The 21390-nt window shown below is 40.0% G+C and overlaps 1 protein-coding gene across 1 annotated transcript in view; it reads left to right on the top strand.

Annotated features, from left to right (window-relative positions):
* The window catches only part of NEB (nebulin), a 97147-nt gene that overhangs the window by 51063 nt on the left and 24694 nt on the right, over window positions 1-21390 (top strand). The window contains exons 82-116 of the mRNA XM_054277607.1: window positions 251-355; window positions 785-889; window positions 969-1073; window positions 1542-1649; window positions 2331-2444; window positions 2888-3085; window positions 3886-3990; window positions 4251-4355; window positions 4618-4725; window positions 4999-5106; window positions 5461-5568; window positions 6118-6222; window positions 6311-6415; window positions 6582-6680; window positions 6859-6969; window positions 7125-7229; window positions 7445-7549; window positions 7820-7924; window positions 8999-9103; window positions 9387-9491; window positions 9976-10080; window positions 10291-10395; window positions 11875-11979; window positions 14182-14286; window positions 14388-14495; window positions 15063-15167; window positions 15875-15979; window positions 16100-16204; window positions 16749-16853; window positions 16943-17053; window positions 17258-17368; window positions 17811-17912; window positions 18026-18124; window positions 20533-20643; window positions 20789-20893. Coding sequence (XP_054133582.1) covers window positions 251-355; window positions 785-889; window positions 969-1073; window positions 1542-1649; window positions 2331-2444; window positions 2888-3085; window positions 3886-3990; window positions 4251-4355; window positions 4618-4725; window positions 4999-5106; window positions 5461-5568; window positions 6118-6222; window positions 6311-6415; window positions 6582-6680; window positions 6859-6969; window positions 7125-7229; window positions 7445-7549; window positions 7820-7924; window positions 8999-9103; window positions 9387-9491; window positions 9976-10080; window positions 10291-10395; window positions 11875-11979; window positions 14182-14286; window positions 14388-14495; window positions 15063-15167; window positions 15875-15979; window positions 16100-16204; window positions 16749-16853; window positions 16943-17053; window positions 17258-17368; window positions 17811-17912; window positions 18026-18124; window positions 20533-20643; window positions 20789-20893 — 3801 coding nt within the window. The remainder of the gene's footprint in view (window positions 1-250; window positions 356-784; window positions 890-968; window positions 1074-1541; window positions 1650-2330; window positions 2445-2887; window positions 3086-3885; window positions 3991-4250; window positions 4356-4617; window positions 4726-4998; window positions 5107-5460; window positions 5569-6117; window positions 6223-6310; window positions 6416-6581; window positions 6681-6858; window positions 6970-7124; window positions 7230-7444; window positions 7550-7819; window positions 7925-8998; window positions 9104-9386; window positions 9492-9975; window positions 10081-10290; window positions 10396-11874; window positions 11980-14181; window positions 14287-14387; window positions 14496-15062; window positions 15168-15874; window positions 15980-16099; window positions 16205-16748; window positions 16854-16942; window positions 17054-17257; window positions 17369-17810; window positions 17913-18025; window positions 18125-20532; window positions 20644-20788; window positions 20894-21390) is intronic.

The raw sequence follows: 21390 nt of genomic DNA, 5'->3' as shown, positions 1-21390 counted from the left end.
CCAGAATCCTTCTGGATCCAGTGGGTCTGGAAAAGAATTCCCCTTGTTTGTTGGGGTTGTATCAGCCCACAGGTGAGAGAATGGTGCTCATATTCTGCAGGCAGTGGTGTCCCAGCTTGGGCCAACCAACATTCCCAATAAAACCTGAAGTTGTGTGAGTTACCTGGCTTAGTAGGATGCAGAATTGCTTGGTTTAGTTGGCAGAAGGCAAATTTCTTCCTAACCTAATGTTCTATTCACTTCCATGTAGTCTGTGTATAAAGATGACTTAAACTGGCTGAAGGGACTTGGATGTTACGTCTGGGATACTCCACAAATCATACAGGCTAAGAAATCCTATGACTTGCAGAGCCAGGTAAGTCTTCCTTAAATAAATAAATAAATATTTATGTGTGCTTTTTCTTCCATTTGTGATTCACTGGGGTTGACATGTCCTAGTCCAGAGCTGAATCAAGTAATTCCTGTTACATCAGAAATATTTTGTTTAAACTGCGAAAATACAGTCTTGGAGTTTCTTCTGTAGAGACACCACCTGTGTTATTGGAGGAGGAGAAAACTTAGGAGAATGTAAAGATAGCTGTGGTTTTAAATTTCATTATTCCTTAGTCCATACTGGCTGTATATTGAGTATTTCTATTTTATGATCTGTCACATTCAGAGCTGATCTTAACTGAGCTGTAATCTTTGATTTCAGCTGTCCAGATGTGATTTTAAAGGAAGCTGGCAGGGGATTTCCAGGTCTTTTCCAGCACTAATGAGTGTTTTGTTGGCTTTGTGTCCTTAGATAAAATACACCTCTGCAGGGAAGGAGAACTTCCAGAACTTCAGTGTGGTTACAGACACCCCTGTCTATGTGACTGCTCTGCAAAGTGCTGCCAACGCCAGCGAGGTGAATCCCCGCCTTTTCTGCTCAGGGTTGTCCTGCTGAGCATTGGAACCATTCACTAAACACAGCTTTCATCCCCCAGGTGAAGTACAAGGAGGAATTCCATAAAACTAAGGACAAGTACACAACTGTGACTGAGACAGTGGATTCACAAAGAGTTCAGAGTTTGAAACACCTCTATAGTGATGTAAGTGTTTATGCACAGTTTTCTTTCTCTTAAGGACCTTTAATGTGAGATCTTTGTTTTATTTTGTTTGTTCACTGTTTGAAGACAAACATCCAAACCAGGAGCTTCTCAAAGCCAGTGCTGTCCCTCTGCACTACTTGAGCTTGGGGGAGATATTGTATTTCAGGCAAGGACCATATTTTCCAATTGTAAGGCCGTCTTGGCAAAACACCTGGATTCAGAAATAGATTTCCTGAATAAAATTACACCTGAACAAAATTAAAATCTCTGACAACAGACAATAATAGTTAGAAAGGATTTTTATCACCCTTTACATGCACTTGATATTAAGTATCACTTAATATCTTTACAATGCTTTACCATATGGTGTCTAAATAAAAGGAGAAGGGCTTTTGGTTTCTATTAGTTGTTGGTAATTATTTACAAGAACTATTTTTCCACTCACACAAACTTTCTATTTCCCCGCAGAATCTCTACAAGAAGGCCTGGGATAAAGTGAAGGCCACCAGCTATGCACTGCCCTCAGATTCTGTAGCCTTGGCACGTGCCAAAGAACTGAAGCACAATGCAAGCATTGTAAGTGAATTAAATTCTTCATTTTTTTAATCACTGCAGTGATTAAAAAAATCTAATAATTAAATCCTTCCTGCCTTGCATCTACTACCGATATAAATATTTTTTAGACTTTAATTTTCCTTTCCCTTTTGAGATATGATATGTATCTGTAGATAATGATTTTTCTCTGATAGTTATTTGGGTAACAGTCCTTTGTGGCTTCTTGTCATGGAAAAAAAAGTCAATTTTTATAGTAATCCAAACTGAAAATGTTAGGGTTTTTATGGTCTAAGTTTTTTTCTAGGTTTTTTTCTCTAGTCTAAGTTTCATGATCATCCAGGTCAGAAAAACACCAAAAATCTTTAAATTATGCTTACTAAGTATAGAAAACACCTTATGCTTTACAAAAGTTAGAATTATGAGAGACGACTCCACAGATCACTTTAAATGAAACAGCTGGAACAATAAATAAGTGCCTTATTCTACATATATTTATTTTTAAATCCTCTAATCAGCTGTTGTTTCACAATGTGATTGTTATGATGTGCTTTCTTCTCCATCTAAGACAAAACAGACAACTAAAATCCTGCTTTAAAGCCTTTCTCTACTTGTTGGACTCAACTTTTTGCTTAATGCTGATGAATTTTGTTCCAAACCCACAAGTGACTCAGTTAATTGTTGCATTTCTTTGCTTGTGCTCAGGTCAAATACCGTGAGGAATATGACAAGTTCAAAGCCCTGTACACCCTCCCCAGAGGTGTTGAGGATGATCCCAACACAGAAAGGTGCCTCAGAGTTGGGAAGCTCAACATTGATGTAAGTCCTGGTTCTGGGATGTGTGTTTTCCTGATAAAGCCATGCTTATCTCAGAAGCAGGAACTCAAGGAATCCCCATGCCTTGATCCACACATCCCATTCCCATGTGCATTTGGCTATGTGCAGTATTTGCTAAATTCTGGAATACAACCATAAATGTAAGTTTTAACTCAATTACTGCATTGCCTGCATGGGCAAACCTTTAGTGTAATATGGGTAAAAGCATCATCTGCCTTCTTTTAACTCCTCAGCACAATGAAAATTGAACTTATCACTTTTTACCTCCCTTGCTGAGGTTCTGCAAATTATTTTTAGAGCTGGGCAGATGTAAATTTTAGTCAGGGCCAAAGTCCTCTCTCTCCCACTGACTTCCCATGAAAGTAGCAATGATTTCCTCCAAATTTATCGACACAGCTTTATTGAGCATTGCTTTAACTCCACAGCGCCTGTACAAAGAAGCCTATGAGAAGACCAAAGCCAAGGTGCACATTGTGCCAGACATGATGGACATCATCTCAGCCAAGGATGCCCAGAAGAAGATCAGCGAGGTCGATTACCGCACGCGACTCCATGACTGGCTGTGTCTGCCAGACCTGCAGGTCAACACCCACGTGAGACAAGTCACAGACCAAGTCAGCGATGTAAGTCCCCAAATCACTTGTTCCTGGCTCACTTTTGAGAATGTGCCTTCATTTGTGCTCTGTTGGAGGAAAATCTTTAGCAATAATTTCGCTGGAGCACTCTGAAGTTGCCACTTGGCTTCATTTTTGTGACACTTGACAAAATATGGGGCATTGAAATGGGGCTTATTTGAATAGAATCAGAAAATCACTGAGTGGTTTGGGTTGGCAAGGACCTTAAAGCTCATCCAATTCCACTCTCTGCCATGGGATACCTTCCACTAGCCCAGGTTGCTCCAAGCCCTGTCCAACCTGGTCTTGGACATTTCCGGAGATGGCAAGTCCACAAACTCTGCAACAGTTTCAATAATTTCAGTGTTAATGGTGCAGGCATTTGGGTCATAACATTATAGTTCTACCCTGACTGTAAATTGTCCTTTATTTGGTTGCATGAGCTGTGGAAACTTTGGAAGTCTGGGAAAATCCTGGTTGGGCAAAGCTTCTACACACTTGCCTTGAGCAGGTCAGCCCAGGAGTAGGATCTGGCAGTAAATCAGAGCCCAGTAGGATGAGCAGGTGTTTTGGGTTTTTTTAAATAATTGGATTTTTAATTTATTGCCCAAATTGAAGCAAATTAAACAAAAAATTATTTGAATTCCTGAAAGAATTGTTTTGATTTTCTCAAACAAACAATCAAAAAAAGAAAAGAAAGTAGTAGAAACCTTCCTTGCCATCATTTGACAGTTGTGTTTTGGAGTGATTTAGAAGTAAGGGATTAGATCCTGATGGAATTCTTACAGGTTCCTTTTCTGCTTCCTTAGGTGATTTACAAGGATGATCTGAACTGGCTGAAAGGCATTGGCTGCTTTGTCTGGGACACTCCTGAGATCCTCCATGCCAAGCAAGCCTATGACCTTCGCAGTGATGTGAGTGGATAACCCTGGGTTTGCTTCTCAGTCTTCTTTTTAACTCCACTGTAGCTTTATCCCACTCCAAGTGTAGTCTGGAAAATGTTATTTGTCCTTCTTGATTGAAGGATTCATTAAATAACAAACCATAGTTCCAATATAATTTCCGTTTCGCTCAGTGATGAAATGAATAGTAAGTATAGTAAATATGATAGTACAACGAATTAAATTAACAATTACTAGCCCTAGTAATTAGAGCTCTTGCTTTCTCTCTGCAGATTAAGTACAAATCTAAGGCAGAAAAAATGAAGAAGGACTTCACTGTGGTCACGGACACTCCTGTCTATGTCCAGAACGTGATCAGTGCCTTGAATTTAAGTGAAGTAAGTGTTTCTCTCACCTTCTAGCCAGTATTACAAATACTGTTACCTCACCAGCTTTGGAAATGGGACTTTAAATATGTTTTTAATAATTTAATTTCAATCGTTGTTGTTATCTACACCTCATTGTAGACACAATCACTAAAATCATTAATTGTCTGAAGCCAAAAAACTTTAATCCAGTTTTTTTAGGAACAATTCCCGTTGTATGCAAACAAAACACACTGTGAGAGACTGTGACAATCATGACTTTTTCTGTTTCCAGGCTGTCTATCGTGGTGATTACAAGAAGAATGTCCAAGGCAAGATGATCCCCACTGATAAAACAGTGGATCTGGAGCGGGCGTACAATGCAAACAAAATACAGAGTGAGGTAAGTACAAAACTTGGGGCTTCACAGAGGTTGTGATACTGAAAAACCAAATTGTCTGCTTTTGACTTTTCAGGTGAAGCTGCATCTCACTGCTCTGAAATGAAAGTGGGAAAATATCTTCATTCAAGCTATAAAAATGCATTTTAATGCGTTTTCCTCCCAGGCATGGGGGAAATATTTTGCCAGTTGTGATGGAGAGGTTTCTGGGATGGAGGGATTTTGCCCTCAAGTATTGCTGACAGTTGTACAAAGTCTTTCTCTCTGCTCTTGCAGAATTTGTATCGCTGGGCTGGTGTGAATGCTCTGCCCACGGGGTACAGCCTTCCCACGGACACTCCCAACTTCCAGCATGCCAAACACATCAAGCACATCAGCAGCGATGTAAGTCAGGGTCTCAATCCCTCCAAATCACCCTTCTACACCATGGCAATGATCAGCAGCCCCAGATAAGGGACTCTCAGCTTGGGCCTTTACTATCAAAATAGAAATTTCCTCAGCATTATGCAAATACCTTATTAGATGCAAGAAAAATTTATTATATTATTAATTTGCGGCCATATGATAAAGGGAGAAGTAATTATCATGTGTGGTGTATTTAACTTGTGATACAGCTACATCTCACTTGTTTATCTCTAAAAATCTGTCTCTTTGCAGAACATAAATTTCTGTCAGAGCTGCAGTGTAGCCAGAATCATAATCAAATTTAGTTTCTGTGTGTTTTTGTACTTCTTATAGCTGAAATATAAAGAAGCCTATGAACACATGAAAGCCAAGGGCTACACTCTGGGACCTAAAGATGTTGGCTTTGAAAATGTGAGGAAAGTCAATCAAGCCATTAATGAGGTACAGTAAATATATGTGTTTGCTTTCAGTTGTATTTGCAGTGCCCAAAATATTCATAATGAGAGTACATTGACTGCTGAGTTGTAGGATCCCTCTTCTTTGAGGCTTTTTTAATTATTTAGAGAAGTATCCATCAAGAATGTTGAGGTATCATTGATCCAGGCTGAAACTGTTACCATAATATAAAACTGCAGCCTGATTTTATTAGCTGTGAATAAAGTTGAACAGAAGTTATTGTACCTGTATAAAATTGGGTCGTAATAGTTTTAGGTTCTATATATATTTATTCACTTCTTTGATCATTGGTTTTAATAGTATGAAAATTAAGTATATGTATTTATATGTTTTTAGGATTACAGTCTGAGATTTCCAGGATTTATTGAAAACTAAAATGAGAAAATGGGAATTTTAATGGGAAAATTAATGGGAAATCTCTGCCTGGGGAGAAAACAGTAATTAGTGTAACAAGTGCTTACGCTGTGCTGAACTTCTTTGCCATTTCAAGGTTTTGAGCCGTGTTTAAATGCAGAATGTTGTCTCTTGTGACAGAGGCTGTACAGGGCAACCTACCACAAGAACAAGGACAAGATTCACACCACCCCTGACACGCCTGAAATCCGCCAAGTCAGAGCCACCCAGGAGGCTGTCAGCGATGTAGGTGCCTTCCTAACAGAACAACTGAAGAACTGGCATTATCCCCTGACCAAACAGTTGAAATGCTGCTTTGTTCCTTGTTTTCCAGCTAATCTACAAGTCAGATTTCTTCAAGATGCAGGGCCACCTGATCTCCCTGCCCTACACCCCTCACGTGCTGCACTGTCGCTACGCTGGGGACATCACCAGTGATGTAAGCGGCACCTGCAGTGAGGTCCAAACCTCTCTGCTGGGTGTGGGGTTGGGTTTCTCTCATTTCCTTCCTGTTCTGTAACAAAAAAATGCTTTCTCACTGCCTTGAAGGACTGGAGGTTGAAATGTCCCCAAAGGTCGACGGTTGGTTTTCATTTCTCTCCTAGATTAAATACAAAGAGGACCTGAAGTGGCTGCAGGGCCTGGGCTGCTTCCTCTATGACACTCCTGACATGGTCCGTGCCCGCGAGCTCCGCAAGCTCTGGGTAAGAGATTTCCCCTGGGACTGAGCAGGACAGCAATGGATTTATTGCTGTGCATGCAGGAAGTCAAACAGATGAAAATGAGCAAAGAATGAGAGAATTTTGTGCCAATTTGTTGTTTAGGAGCACTGTTGGGTTGCACTGTAAAATTTCCTTTATTAATACGGCTTTTCCTTTCCAGTCTAATTATATCTACACAAGTACTGCCAAGAAAATGTGGCCTAAAGTCCAGGTGGTGTTGGATACTCCTGGATACAGAGCAGTGCAGGAGCTAAAAACCCATCTGAGTGAGGTAAATTCTGTTATTTCTGCACAATTGTGTAGCTGTAATTAACCCCTCCCTGTGTTTTTTACTGTAATAGATGAGGTGTTATAAATGCAAAGCTGTGATTGTGCAGCTTCTAAACAATTGCAGAAGAAATAATTCCTGGTCCTGTCTTTTTCCAGCTGGTTTACAGAGCTGCAGGCAATGAGCTGAAGACAAAATACACTTCCATCCTTGATACACCTGACCTCATAAGAGCCAAGACAGGACAAAAAATACAGAGCCAGGTGAAAAAATTGTGCTGATATGAAAATCAATCAGGGGATTCTTCTTAATATATTGTTAAAGTAGAGCAAAAGCTTTCCAGGCCTTTTCCAAGCAATGTGGAATTCCTAGGAATTGGTGATTATGTTTATATTGTGAATTTATAGCTGTTTTTCAGAGACATAAGGTAGAATTTAGTAGAAGTGTGGGTTTTTTTATTATTTTCTTCTTGCTGCAGTACTTGTACGTGGAACTTGCCACAAAGGAGAGACCCCACCATCATGCTGATGGTCAGACTCAAGCCTTTGCACATGCCAGGAGTGTCAAGGACATGATCAGTGAGGTAAAATCTTGTTTTCTAATTTGCTGCCATTCTGCTGAACTCTTCAGAAGTTTTATTTCTAATTTTAGTGGTAATTTCAAGGCTCAAATCTGTGCCTTCATTTAGTTTTCGCTTTCTTATACTTAAATTCCACATTTCCTTTGTAAGTTCTGGTGAAATAAAACATTCTGAAAACGTGTTTTAGGATTTTATAAGACAAACTTTTTTAGCAGGTTGGCATATGCTTCTGAAATTGCAATGATGACTCTTTGCTCTTGCTGTGTCTCTTAGAAAAAGTACAAAACCCAGTATGAGAAGATGAAGGACAAATACACCCCTGTCCCTGACACGCCAGTGCTGATCAGAGCCAAGAGAGCCTACCTGAATGCCAGTGATGTGAGTGCTCCAGGAACACCCCCCTGCTGCTTCCCTTGCCTTCTCCATGGAAAGAACTGGAAAAGTCAGCGGGGAACAAACATTCAAAGCACAGAATAACTCAATGTCCCCCGTCCAGCAAGTCCCCTTATTTGCATGTCCATTTCCATTTGAAATTAGGAACATTATTCAGTTTTGATTTGATTCTACTGCAATGCCTTTTTTTTCTCTTCCAATTTTTAGAATTAATTTTCATTTCCCATTGCACTGAAGTGTGGCCGTGCAGCAAAGTAAAAATGAATTTAAAATAATTTGTTTACACATCAAGTCTCCAAATAGAGCAGGCTGGAGTGAAGTGATTGATGCTGGGGCCAGGATAAAATAACTTTTATCAGCTTTTTCATCTCAGTTTTGTGTTAGAAGTAAACTGCCCTGTCACTGGGAATGTGTTCATTTTTTAAATTCAGAAGTAGATTAGAGAGAAAAATTACCTGAGCTGCTGCACAGGAGGTTGTTAAGGTGAAATTGATTTTTTCAAGCGTGGAGTAGTTACTTGTGATTTAAGGCAATTTAAAAATGCTCATTTGTGAGAGCTTTTCCATATATTTCAGAACCAGCAGGATGTGAAAGGACATGTGCAGGGTTGATGCTTTGTTCTAGGGTTTATTTAGTCATACTGCTCTAAGAGTGATTTTTAAATACTGCCAAGAAGCATCCCAGCTCTTCTGCACATGGGAACTTCTCCTCTGAGAAAGTCTGGGATGATCTTCCTGCTTTCTTCTAGAGGAGGGCAGGGAAGATTTTTATGCCAGAAGTGGCACCTGTATTATTCTAGAGAGCACTCCTGTGATGCAGGGATGCTTGTTCCTCAATCTGAAAGGGAATTGGGTGAAATTCCCTGTAATTTTCAGCACAAGTCTCAGTGAAATTACAGCTGTTTGTCGGCAATTGCAGCCTCCTAAAATTCCTCAGGGCTTGCACTGGGATGTCAGACAGCAACAAATCCCTGGGTATCATTACTGAGAAGTGAGGAATGTAACTGAAACAGTCCCTGGCACATTAATCCCTTCTTTTGTGGTTTTTTTTCCTTCCCAGCTGCGCTACAAAGAAACCTTTGAGAACACCAAGGGCAAATACCACACCGTGAAGGATGCTCTGGACATTGTCTACCACAGGAAGGTCACTGATGACATCAGCAGTGTATGTACATCTTCATTCCTAATTAGCATTTGACACTTAATAACCCAAAATAGGCCACTTAGCCTTTTATTCTGTTTCAATATGTCAAATAATTAGGAAAAAATCAGCATTATCAGTGTTGATTTCTCTCTTTCTATGGAATATTGATCACTTTGGTGTTACAAGTTAATCTCATTTTCACTCTTTTAGTTCTGCTGTTTCAGGGGGGAAAAAAATTAAACTTTTGTGTCGTCTGGAGTGTTCTCTTCAATTGTTTTACTTAATTCTTCAACTTTCTCTGTAGGTGAAGTATAAGGAGAATTACATGAGCCAGCTGGGGATCTGGAGATCCATCCCAGACCGGCCCGAGCACTTCCACCACCGCCTGGTCACGGATGCCATCAGTGATGTGAGTTCCAGCAGCTCCCGCATGGCCCAGAATGAAAGTTCAAAGTGGTCTCCAAAATGAGCCCAAACCTTCTATCCCAACAAAGGGGAAACAGCTGAAGTTTTTCAGTGATTTACAATTTGCCCTGGGAACTGACAGAATCTGATGGCCAAAACTGCAGCACAGCCCTTGTCAAATTAACAGACAGTCTTAATTAATTACATTTATATTTGCTTAGATTTGTTTAGCCTTGTAAAACCCTGTATGTACACAATTTCTGTACATACCCAATAACCCCTTACCTGTACATTATTTTTAATTCACACAGGAACTGCAACAGCTAATGATAGATTATGTGTGTGAATAAACTGAGTCCATCACAAAAATAGAAGAAACTAATTTATTTTATAATGAATGTAACTCTCTTTGCCACACCTTGTGCTGAGGTTCATTTCAGCGCTGATTATCTGCTTAAAACTGAGGGGATTTTACTTCTTTTCTAAAGGTTAAATACAAGGAAGACCTGGAATGGCTCAAAGGCACTGGCTGCTATGTGTGGGACACTCCAGCTTTTGTCCTGGCAGAGCAGAATAAAGTGCTCTACAGTGGGGTGAGTGACACACTCTGAATTGTTGGTGGTTTTGGACATTTGCTGTCCATTTACAACTATTTGTTGTAGGTAGAAAAGTTAACTCACAAATGCAGTAATTCCACCAATTTGTTTGCCACAGGTTCTCTCTAAAATCACATTTTCATTGCCTTCCCCTTGTTTGGGCTAACATGGGCTGGGTTTTGTGTGTTTGATTTTCTTTGGCCGCAGTGTAAGTACAAGGAGAACTTTGAGAAGACCAAGTCCAAGTTCAAGTACGTGGCTGACTCTCCAAGCAATGAACATTTTAAATATGCAACTCAGCTGACAGATATGGTAAGTAAAGATTTCTGTAGGCTCAGCCTTAAGGAGTTGCTCTGTGAGTAAATACAGAGCTGAAGGTTGTCCTTCCTTATAATCAGGCTTAAAGATGCTTTAAGATCAGACTAAAGTCATGAAAGACAAGGTTGTTGTTATTCTGGGTGTTAGGACAGAACAGGTTTGCAGAGCCTGGAAAATAAAATCCCCACCCCTGTTCATTATTTTTCATGGCAAAGGAACTTTTCCTTTGCTGACTTAAATAATGCTGCTGGCGCAGTAACCCTGAGTGTTGGTTTCCATCTCAAAAAGATGTGGACAGAATTCCAATTGCTTTCCTGAAACATTGATAAAATCTTTATTTGTGTTAGGATGACAGAATTATGTCTGAAGTTTCCACAACTTATTTAATTTCAGTGATTTTGCCTGGAATTTTTCAACTCTACCAATCAACTTTTTCTTGTTTTCCCCCTGTAGTGCTAAAGAAACAATTGTCACAACCTAATAATTAATGAACATCCCTGGGTTTAAAGTTCAATTCTCTCCTGGAGTTTGTGATTAGTGCTCTACACCCCAGCACAAATTCCATGGAAAACATCATGTTCAGGGTGATTCCCATCAGCTTGGAGCTGTAACAGCCCATCAAAATCTGATGCTTTTCAGTAAAGAAGCAGATATTTAGGTTTATATCTTAATATTTCATTCTTTTTCACCAGCCATTGTGTTATATCATTACCTGTCAGTAAGATTATTACTTCATTACCTGTTCTAGGTAAGAGAAGCAGTTTCACAACAAATATCAGAATTTTTATGAGGATTGTTCAGTCTTATAATTGTTTGTAGGGCAAATAAGGAAGAATTAATATTAGAAACATAAACAGGTGAAATTTTATCAATGGGAACTCCATATATTGAAATGCTTACCTAAATATTTTCTGTTATATAAGTGATGTTTTTTCAATAACATCTCATTGTGTTCTCTTTGGACTCAACTCAGGAATCTACAACACAGAGTTGCTTTGGTTTGTTTTTGGTTTGTTTTGGTTTTCAGGTGTTTTTTTGTTTCAGTTTTTTGTTTGTTTGGCGTTTTTTGTTTTTGGAGGATTTTTGTTGGTTTTTTGTTTATTTTTGGGGTGGTTTTTTGTTTTTTTTAAAATTTTTATGGGGACGGATTTGTGTTTGTTTGTTTTGGTTTTTTTGGGGGGGGGTTTGTTTTTATGGGGTTTTTTTGCTTTTGTTTGGGTTTTTTGTTTTGTTTGTTTGTTTGTTTGTTTGGATTTTGGTTTGAGTTTTTTGTTGGTTTTTTTTAAGATTTTTTTGGGGGGTTTTTTATTTGTTTGTTTGTTTGTAGGGTTTTTTTTGTTGAGCTTTTTTTATTTTTAGTGTATTTTTCTCTTTTGGACATGACCTTCAACCCCAGCCTGTAAAGAGGTTATACCAGTGATCTCTCTGTATCTTAACCCTCTCTTGTTACACTGTATGTGCTATTCTGAGCAGAAATTATATAAAGCAGCCTATGAGAAGCTCAAAGATAGGTACAGCGTTATTGTGGATGATCCCAGGAACCTGCTGGCCAAGTGGGGCAGCACCCTGAGCAGTCAGGTACTGTGGGGGCACAGCACACCTCTGTGTGCCCCCCTCGCTCCCAGCAGTGTCACAGCCCTGTGATTTTGTCATGTTTCTTCACTCTTCATTCCATCTCCATCCTGCCACCCAAAAAGGAGGCACTTTTTGTGTGAGCTGCTCTGTCCATCTGTCCTGTATGTACTTCCATCATTGTGCATCAATGGATATCAGGAATCCCATCCCTCCTGGAGCCACTGGAGAGGCCTTAAAAATGCAGGATCAAGCATTTGTTGTTTTATTACCTCTCTTTTCTTCTTACTCATTTCTAGATAAAGCAACAGGGACATATTTGCCTTAATCTCTAATTTACTCTCATCTCCCCCCAAAAATTCATAACTTCCTTAAAGTGAGAGTAGGAAAACTTGTTAATATTTCCCCTTGGCAGTGTTAATTATCCAGATGTGAATTGTATGCACATGTGGCTGAATACATACAGCACCTTGCCTAAATCTCTCCACTCTCCAAGTGCCTGGGATCTAGAGCTGTGTCATTGTTCATGTTGTTCATGTGTCTCTCTTGTCCTTGGTTGCCATTTGCATGGACAGAAAAGCTATAAATCCCTTGCCAAGATGCTCCTGCAGCACGGATGCAATGAAATTCTGAGGCCAGATATGCTGACAGCACTCTACAACACATGCCTGTGGAGCCAGGTAATCTGCAGAGCTGCTGCTCTAGGACACCTTAGATCCCACTGTAGCTGCTTGGACTTGGCAAATTTACTGCTCCCTCTATTTCCATGGACTTCAGACCCCAAAGCTTCCTCCATCTGCTTAATGCTGGCTGTGGTAAAATAAAACAGAATATCTGAAACAATATTTGCTGTCACTTGGACGTGGCTCAGCTCAGGCTGAGCTTGTCCCTGTGTTCTCCTTTCATTATAAACAATTGGTATCAATTTTACGTATTTGTATAAAAAAGCAATTTTCCATACATTTCAGATATTGGATGTTAGCTCTTCCTGGTATTTCCCTAACCCAGGTCTCATTCTGGCACCATTTCTTGGCCTGGCCACCTTTGATAACCCCAGTTCCTTAAATCAGGAAGGATATGATGGATTTGCCAGGGAGATTCCAACATTTCTCTCCCACTGTGCCCAGAGTGGTGTCAGACACAGAGCAGTTATTTCTGCTCTGAAATCACAGCTGCTGGCAGTCAGCTCACCCTTTGCAGGGGAAAAATCATGATCATGAATTGGAATATAAATGATAGACTGGAAATGCAGCAGTGGAAAACAATTCTGTCAGAGGGAATTGTAATTCTTTGTTATTGCCTGTGCCAATAGTGACATTCTTCAGTAATAAATACTGAAGGTTTTTCAGACATTTGTGTTCCATTTTTCTGTGGATTTATATTCTTCCACTAAAAACTCCTTGCAGGTAACTTTGAGTATGTTTGAATTCAAAAAAGAAATGTCTGACCTGCATGTCCCCCCGAGTTCATTCCATGTTATCATTGATTACTTGTTGATCATTTTTCATATTTTGTCTGTCACAGTCCCATTTCAAATGCATGGGTTTATTTTCTTATAAAGGGTAGAGCATGAAAAGTATTTTTTTAAAAATGTACTCTAACCTTTTCCAGCTGCCTTGAGGCTGCCTACGATGAATTTCCATCCTTGGTGAACCTGTTCTCACTTGGTGAACTCTGAAAAATCAGGTTTCTAAACCCTGAGCAGGGCAAGCTGATCTTTAGGAAAATCATTACCAAGGCAAAAATCCTGCTGCCAAATCCTTGAAAATATCCTAGCATTGGAACATATTTGGTAATGTTTTTATCTCCTGCTATGTGAGATGATTAAAATTTCTCTTCACTCTGATCACAGAATCATTAAGGTTGGGAAAGACCTCCAAGATCACCAAGTCCAAATTTCAACTGGATATGACTATTTAAAAATGAAATTTTGTCCATTATGAAATTCAAAAGTCTCTGGTCTGCAAGGATTGATTTTTTTAGCTCAGTCCTGGAGATTTTAGCTTGAAATAACCATGCAATGAATCAGACAAACAAACAGGCAGCCTCCTGGGCAAGGAAGGGATTTGCAGTTCAGCTCATGGTGCATGCTCTGCTTTCTTTGTTTTGTGGGAGGGTTTTGCAATTTTACCCATGGATATAATCCCACCTCTGGAAGAGGTTTTATCCTGCTCTGTGTATTAACTTAGAGCCTTTCCCCACCTCCAGATTCAGTACAAGAAGGACTATGAGAAGAAGAAAGACAAATACACCACAGTTCTGGACACTCCAGAGTATTTACGGACCACAAAGGTCAACAAGCAGATCAGTGATGTAAGTGTGGATCCTTTGGGATGGGACAGGCACCCCCAGGGAATTCCCAGCTGACACCAAGGATCCCAAGAGATAACCCAAGCCCCAATTTGTCCCTTCAGATTATTTACAAGCTGGAGTACAACAAAGCCAAGCCCAAGGGCTACACCACCATCCAGGACACGCCGATGCTGCTGCACGTGCGCAAGGTCAAGGACAGGATCAGTGATGTGAGTGAATCCTCTGTGCCATCAAAAACACCAAAATTCACTTTTTAACTTGGTAGCCAATGTTTGTAAATCCTGTGAGACGCTGTCAGGGAAAATCATCACTTTCTTAGACCATATTGGCCTGGAAAGCTCTATCTGCATTCAGTGCACTTTCAAAACCCAGTGTTTTAGGAAGTCTTCCACGGAATTTTCTTTTGGAGCTCTTGGAACATTTTTGTGCCTCGTGGTGAGTTAAAACTGCCACGTTTTCTCTATAAAGAGAAGTGCTGCTGGAGAAAACCCTCCTTCAGGCAGGTGCTACATATCAAGTTGTATCAACACAATTTATTTTTCATGGAATCCCAGAATTATAAAGGTTAGAAAAGCCTTCAAGAACATCAAATTAAAGTTGTGCCCAACTCCCCCCTCATCACCAGCCCAGAGCCCTGAGTGTCACCTCCAGTCATTTTCTCCCGTTAAGATTTTATCCAGGAGCAGTTTTAATTAAATTTTTCAATGTTTGGATGCTTTTCTTGTTGATGCTGATATGATCTTTGCAAACATTTTTACATCTTTGTCTTTCTTCAGCTGAAATACAAAGAAATGTATGAGAGGAGCAAATCTCGCTGCAACGTCGTGGCAGATTCGGTTCACATCAAAACTCCCAGGCACGCCTACAAACTGAACAGCAATGTGAGTTCTGTCCTGATCATGGTTTAATTTTACTCTGGAGGGTGCTGGGAACTGGCAGTGGAAGCCACAAGGAATTATTTCCACAAGAAATTATTCCACAAGAAATTAAATTCCACTGAATTTTTTGGTGAAAAATATCCTTACGCTGCTGGAAGAAAATGTGTTTTAATTTATTTCATACTGAAGTGCTCACTCTGGTGAGTTGTCCTTGAGGTTCTTTTATGTCACACATCCCATTCTTCCTGTTGTCCCCTGTTTTCCTGGCAGAGACACAAATGTCCCAGGAATTCCATGGGATGATGCTCTTGGACACAAAACTTCATGGAAAACTTACCTGTGTTTGCTGTTATTGGTTCCCAACACCCATTTCAGTAGGAAGGATCTGAAAGCTCTCCCCCTCTCCAAAGTCAGGATATCATTTCAGTCCTTCATATTCCTGTCTCCATCTTAATATCCCTTTTTCCACCTTCATATCCCTTTCTCCACCTTCATGTTCCTTTCTCCACCTTCCTGTTCCTTTCTGAACCCAGCAGTGGAAAAACTGCTGGGCTGGGCTGTGCCTGACCCAGAGGAAATGTATCTACACCTAATCTGGTGTACATTTTCTTACCTCCTCTCACAGGCCAAAGAGAATTGGCCTCTGTATGTTGCGTGCAAATTCCCCAGTTTGCCATGAACTCTCCCTGTTTGTTTTTCCCTGGACACAGCTGGATTATAAGAAGAAATACGAAGCAGCCAAAGCCCACTGGCACCTGATTGCTGACAGGCCTGACTTTGTCCAAGCAGCCAAGTCCTCTCTGCAGCAGAGTGATGTAAGAAAATCAAAATACACTCAATATTCCATGTCAACATCTCTCCTATTCAGAATATTTTTTTAAATTGGAGAAGATCAGGGACTCTCTTACTTTATCTTTTCCTTTTTCTTCCTGCAGTACGAATACAAACTGGACCGGGAATTCCTCAAGGGGTGCAAACTCTCTGTCACAGATGATAAAAACACAGTGTTGGCCCTCAATAATGCCATCCTGGCCAGTGATGTAAGCACTGAACTCACCTTTCCTCTCCAAGTTCACTACTACCACTTTACTCACTACCAAACTGTTCTACTGCAAATATAATTGGATTAGCAATGAAGCTTTGGACAGTTATTCTCAGTCTCACTTCATTATTTGATTTATTTAATTAACAAATTGACTGAATAAATTTGGTCTTGTAGAAGCCACTGTTCATGGATTAAATTGATTTTCAAAGTTAACATTGCATGAACACCCTATAGACCTTAAACTCAGGTGCATCTCTGCATTCCTGATATTTAAATGGAAGTGTCTGGAGAAAATAGCACAAAATGCCTTTAATAATAACAACACAAAATATCTTTAATAATTACTAACAGTATGTTAGTATTCAGTACATTAAAAAAATCCAAGTGAGAGCCATAGGAATGTATGGATTAGGCTGTAAAATATCAAAATATGGGATTTTCTGCAAAATTTTGCACTAACAAGCAAACATGACTGTACTAATTACTTTTTATTCTGACAGATGCACATTATTTAAATTGCTATCTTTCCTTCCTGCTAGATAAAATACAAAGAGAAGCACAACAAAGCCCGTGGGACCTACCACGTTGTTCCAGACACCCCTCAGATCCTGCTGGCTAAGAACGTCAGCTCTCTGGTGTCTGAGGTAAAACATTCATTTACTCCTTCATTTAATGGAATTGAGTTCCCCCCTGGAGCTGCTGGGTTTGACCTGGCTTTCCCCTGTGCTGGCAGAACAAGTACAAGGAGCAGAGCAAGAAGCAGCTGCCCCATGGCTCCTTCACCACCCTGCCCGAGACCAGGGACACTGTCCACGTCAAGGCGGTGACCAAGAACGTCAGCGAGGTGAGTTCACACTCAGCCCAGCGTCTCCAAAGCTCAGCTTTTCTAATCCCAACTCCAAAAGCTGCAGCCAACACATTTTGGGACTGAGGTGATTCCTCGTTATCCACCTACAGCAGTTTCAAGGAGCTTTTTTTCCAAGTTTCTGTTGCATTTCCCTCCATGTGACATTAAAAATTCACACATGGCCCTTGTTGTTTTTGACAGACAAACTACAAGAAGAAGTTTGTGAAGGAGAAGGGCAAATCCAATTATTCTGTCATGCTGGAGCCTCCCGAGGTGAAACATGCCATGGAAGTGGCTAAAAACCAGAGCACAGTAAGTTTGCCTCTTTTTCCATTAATTTAGTAGGTTATGTAGCAAATTCAGCTGGAAAAACCCAAGTTTGTGGATTTCTGAATTTCCTCCCAGCTTCCATGTTCAGGTGTAATTTTAAAAGATAAATGTACAAATATAAAATTGCACTGAAATAAGAGATTTATATTTAAATCCCGTTTTAAGATTTCAAGTAATCTGGTGGAAATCACATCTAATAATTTTTTCATCATTTCAAATGCAGACAGAATTTCCCATATTTATTTCTTTATTTGTAGACAGCTTGCAAAAACAGACTTCCAGATCCATGCCTTGTGAATTGATTCCCAAAACAAACCCATAAGCTTTCTCAGCAACGTTGCTGTGTCCTTAATTGGTGTATTCTCAATGAATAAATTTAATTTTCTCATTAATTTTCTTTCCTCTGTCTTCTTCCATGGATTAGATTGAATACAAGAAAGATGCCAAATCCAAACTCCACTACACACCTATAGCAGATCGACCAGATATTAAGAAAGCAACTCAGGCTGCCAAATTAATCAGCAATGTGAGTGGTTTTAGGCCTTCTGTATAATCCTTTAGCATTACTTTAATTACAAAATCCAGCAGAATAATTAAAAGGGGTTTCCTGACTCCTAAAGGATTTATTTCTTTGATTAGATTGAATATAAGAAGCGTGGAGCAGCAGGTGTGGGTGTGACCATGCTGGGACGTCCAGACATTGAGCTGGCCAAGGAGGTGTCCAAACTGACCAGCCAGGTAAGGGCAAAATGGAACCTTGGTGAAACTCAAAGCACTGAGAGAAATGAGACTTTAAATTAATTTACAGAGCCATGTCATGATTATAATTGAAATTATTTCCAAATGTGGGGAAAAGGGAAAGGAAGGGAATGTGGGGAAGTAAAAATTAAATACCAGTACAAAGTATTTCTTTGTTAAAGTTTTCTACTGTTATTAATGGAGATATAAAACTTTCTTAAGGTGATGCTGTGACATAAATGCTGAAGCTGAAGTGTTTGCCCTGTTCTTTTTTAGCTCTTTTGGGTATTGGCTTTACCAGAGCCAGCCTTTACCCAACTCTTATTTTCCATCCTTTGAACGGACCCTTGGTTTCTTTCAGCCACTTTCTTTTTTCTTTATATCTTTAAAATAATCTTGTGCCAGGACCTCAGTCCTCTCTTGGTTCTTTCTCACCGCTTTGTGTCTGAATTCTGGATTTTTTTGCCTGTCTGACCTTGCTTTCTTGCTGCTGGTTGTAGGCAGAGTACCTCAAACAACACATGAGAGGCCACGGAGCTGCTTCCTATGACACCCCCTGGATGAGAACCTTTAAGAAAGCAAATATGCTAAGTAGTCATGTAAGAGAATTTTAATTAACTGCCATTTAATGCCATTGTTGTGCATCTGTCTCTTGCTGGCATGATTATCTTGCAATTCTGCAGCACCCTGTGAAGCTTTACATGTTATTCTGCCTTTCATAATGATTTTGGAGCTTCCAGGTTATTTCATGGAAGGTTTCATAATGTGAAAACTTACCTTTTTCACCCAAAAATCTAAAGTTTGAGCTATTATTGTCCAAAAATAAAAAAAAAAAAACCACAGGGAAATACATATGTAAATATATGTGTGTGACCAACCTGAAAAATTGTGCTGGTAATTTTCAGTGAGCAGTCACCAGAACTTAATTTTAACTCTTCAAACTTCTATTAAAACTTCATTTAAACTTCAATTAAACTATTTTATTGGGTGGAATTTCCTAATGGAAGAGCAGGCTGTGGCTGAATCAGTCCCACTGAGAAGTGCAGCCTGTACTGGTGTGAAGGCTCAATGTTTCTTAGACTTTTTCCAACATCAAAACCTTTGGGAATCAGAAAACCAGAGCCTGGATTGCCAGGTCTGTGCCATTTCAGTTTTCCACATGTATTTCCAAGTGAAAAAAAAGGGATTTTGTGTTTTCCATGTCTGTCTGAGTCTGCTGCCATGTTCGGATGTTGGAATGTCCACTACAGTGTCTGCAGGAGAGCCAAGGATCTCCTCAGGAGAACCAAGGATTCTAAACACATCTACAAGAAAAAGAAGAAGTTCTGTTTGTTCCATTCAGTGATGAGATCCTGTTTTCCATTCTTTTTCCACTCTTGGTCTTTAAAATACTCTTTGCTGAGATATTTTGATTCTGAGGGAAAGTGAGCTGCTGGAGGGGCAGTGAGGGAGCAAAGAATGGTTGGCATCATCTTTAGCAGTTGTTTTTGTCTTGGACATCTCTTCTCATGAACTTTGTAAAGCATCATGTCCACTTTGTGTGTCCAGTTGAGTTTTTAGTGGGATTTTGTCTGTCTGGCTTGCTTGCTTTTGATTTTGCATTGATCTCCCAACTCTTCTTTTGGGTTTAAAAACCTCTCATTGCTGTCAATATTCCTGTGCTTCCAGGCTGGATCTGCTGGATTCTGATGGCTCACAGTGCTGTGTTTGACCTGGCTACAGCTGATGTGGTTTGGAAGTGTTACTAAAACTCCTGTAGAATCTAATTAATTATTTATCATTAGTAATTAATTGTGTCACTGCTCTGTTTGTGATTAATGTCCTCCTTTAATCCCAGACAGAGCACACTGTGTGCATAACAATAGATAGAAAAATATTTGATATATTGACATCTTCAGTGCTCTAAATTCTTGAGGTTTTTAAAGCTCTTATTTCTCCAAGAAGTGCATAAAAATTTCTTCTTAACACTCTTTCATACACTCTTGCTTTATTATATTTTATATATTATATATAAATGCTATATAATATATAATTTTCTTGTATTTTACTCTTATTATATCTGTCTCTGTGAAACATCTTAAATCAATGGACTGTTCCCATCAAGTGAAGAACTCTTTACATCCAAGGGTCAGAATTTTGGCAACACAGTTCTCTTGGCTCTTTTATTTTTACAAAGAGGAAGTGTGGCCATTACACTGGATGAAAAATTGCAAGTGGTCTCTTGTAAATGTCAGATAGATGTAGATTTTCTTTCCATGTCAAGTCATTTTTGAAATAATCTTTTTTCCAGTGGACACCTTCAAGTTCCTGCACTTTCCTTCTTCTGCCACCCAGCCCTACCAAAACAGGGCCCCTCTGCTGAGTGAGTCCTGCAGAGCAGCTGTGACACCTGGTTTTTCTCTGTTTAGGTGAAATACAAGGAGAACTTTGCCAAAGAGTTGGGTAAAAAACCAAAATACGACTTGAAGGAGGCCAAAATCTACAAGACCCTGAAGGACGCCCACAACATGGCCAGCGAGGTATGTTTACGTTCTCTTAGGCTTTTCCTGGGAGGAGATCCCATCCTGCTTTCCCAAATCCCTCCTTTGTGTGGTTGGAACCTCCCCAGGCCAGGCTGGAGCAGCAGGGCCCTCTCCTGATGGGTTTGCCCCTTGTTGCCTGCAGGTGAAGTACAAGGCAGACCTGAAGAAGCTGCACAAGCCCGTGACGGACATGAAGGAGTCGCTGCTGATGAACCACGTGCTGAGCACCAGCCAGCTCGCCAGTGCTGTAAGCTCGGGGTGATCCCACAGCTCCCAGGGTGCCAATTCCCTTGGGAATCCCCTGCTAACTCCTCTGTAACAGCTGCTCCCTGGGCACCTCCATGGGCATCACCTGGTAGTGATCTCTTCCTCTGCTTCCCAATGGTGCCTCCTTAACCGGCGGCTGCCCTGTGCCTGTGCCCTGGGAAGGGAAATCCTCATCTCTGTAGCACTGCTAATTCTGTAAACATGATCATCTATACTGGGTTGGTTCTTGATCCCATTTTAACTGACTGCAGAACTGCTCATCTTTTAAATCCTCTGATCATTTTTACTGGATTGGTTCTTGATCCCATTTTTAACTGATTGCACCACACTAACAAATACCTTTTTTTATTTTTTCCTTTTTTCTTTGCTGATTATTATATTTAATTTTTTTATTTTTATCTGGATCATTTTTTACTTTACTTTTTTTACTTTTACTGGATGTTTGTTTAACACTCCCCTATTGTAAATCCACATAAT

This window comes from Melozone crissalis, unplaced genomic scaffold (genome assembly GCF_028551555.1).
Source record: "Melozone crissalis strain CALT ecotype California unplaced genomic scaffold, PUWL_Pcris_2 ptg000023l_1, whole genome shotgun sequence".
NCBI classification, from domain to species: Eukaryota; Metazoa; Chordata; class Aves; order Passeriformes; family Passerellidae; genus Melozone; species Melozone crissalis.
Note: the sequence above shows the minus strand (reverse complement) of the source record. Positions and strands in the feature narration are given on the sequence as shown.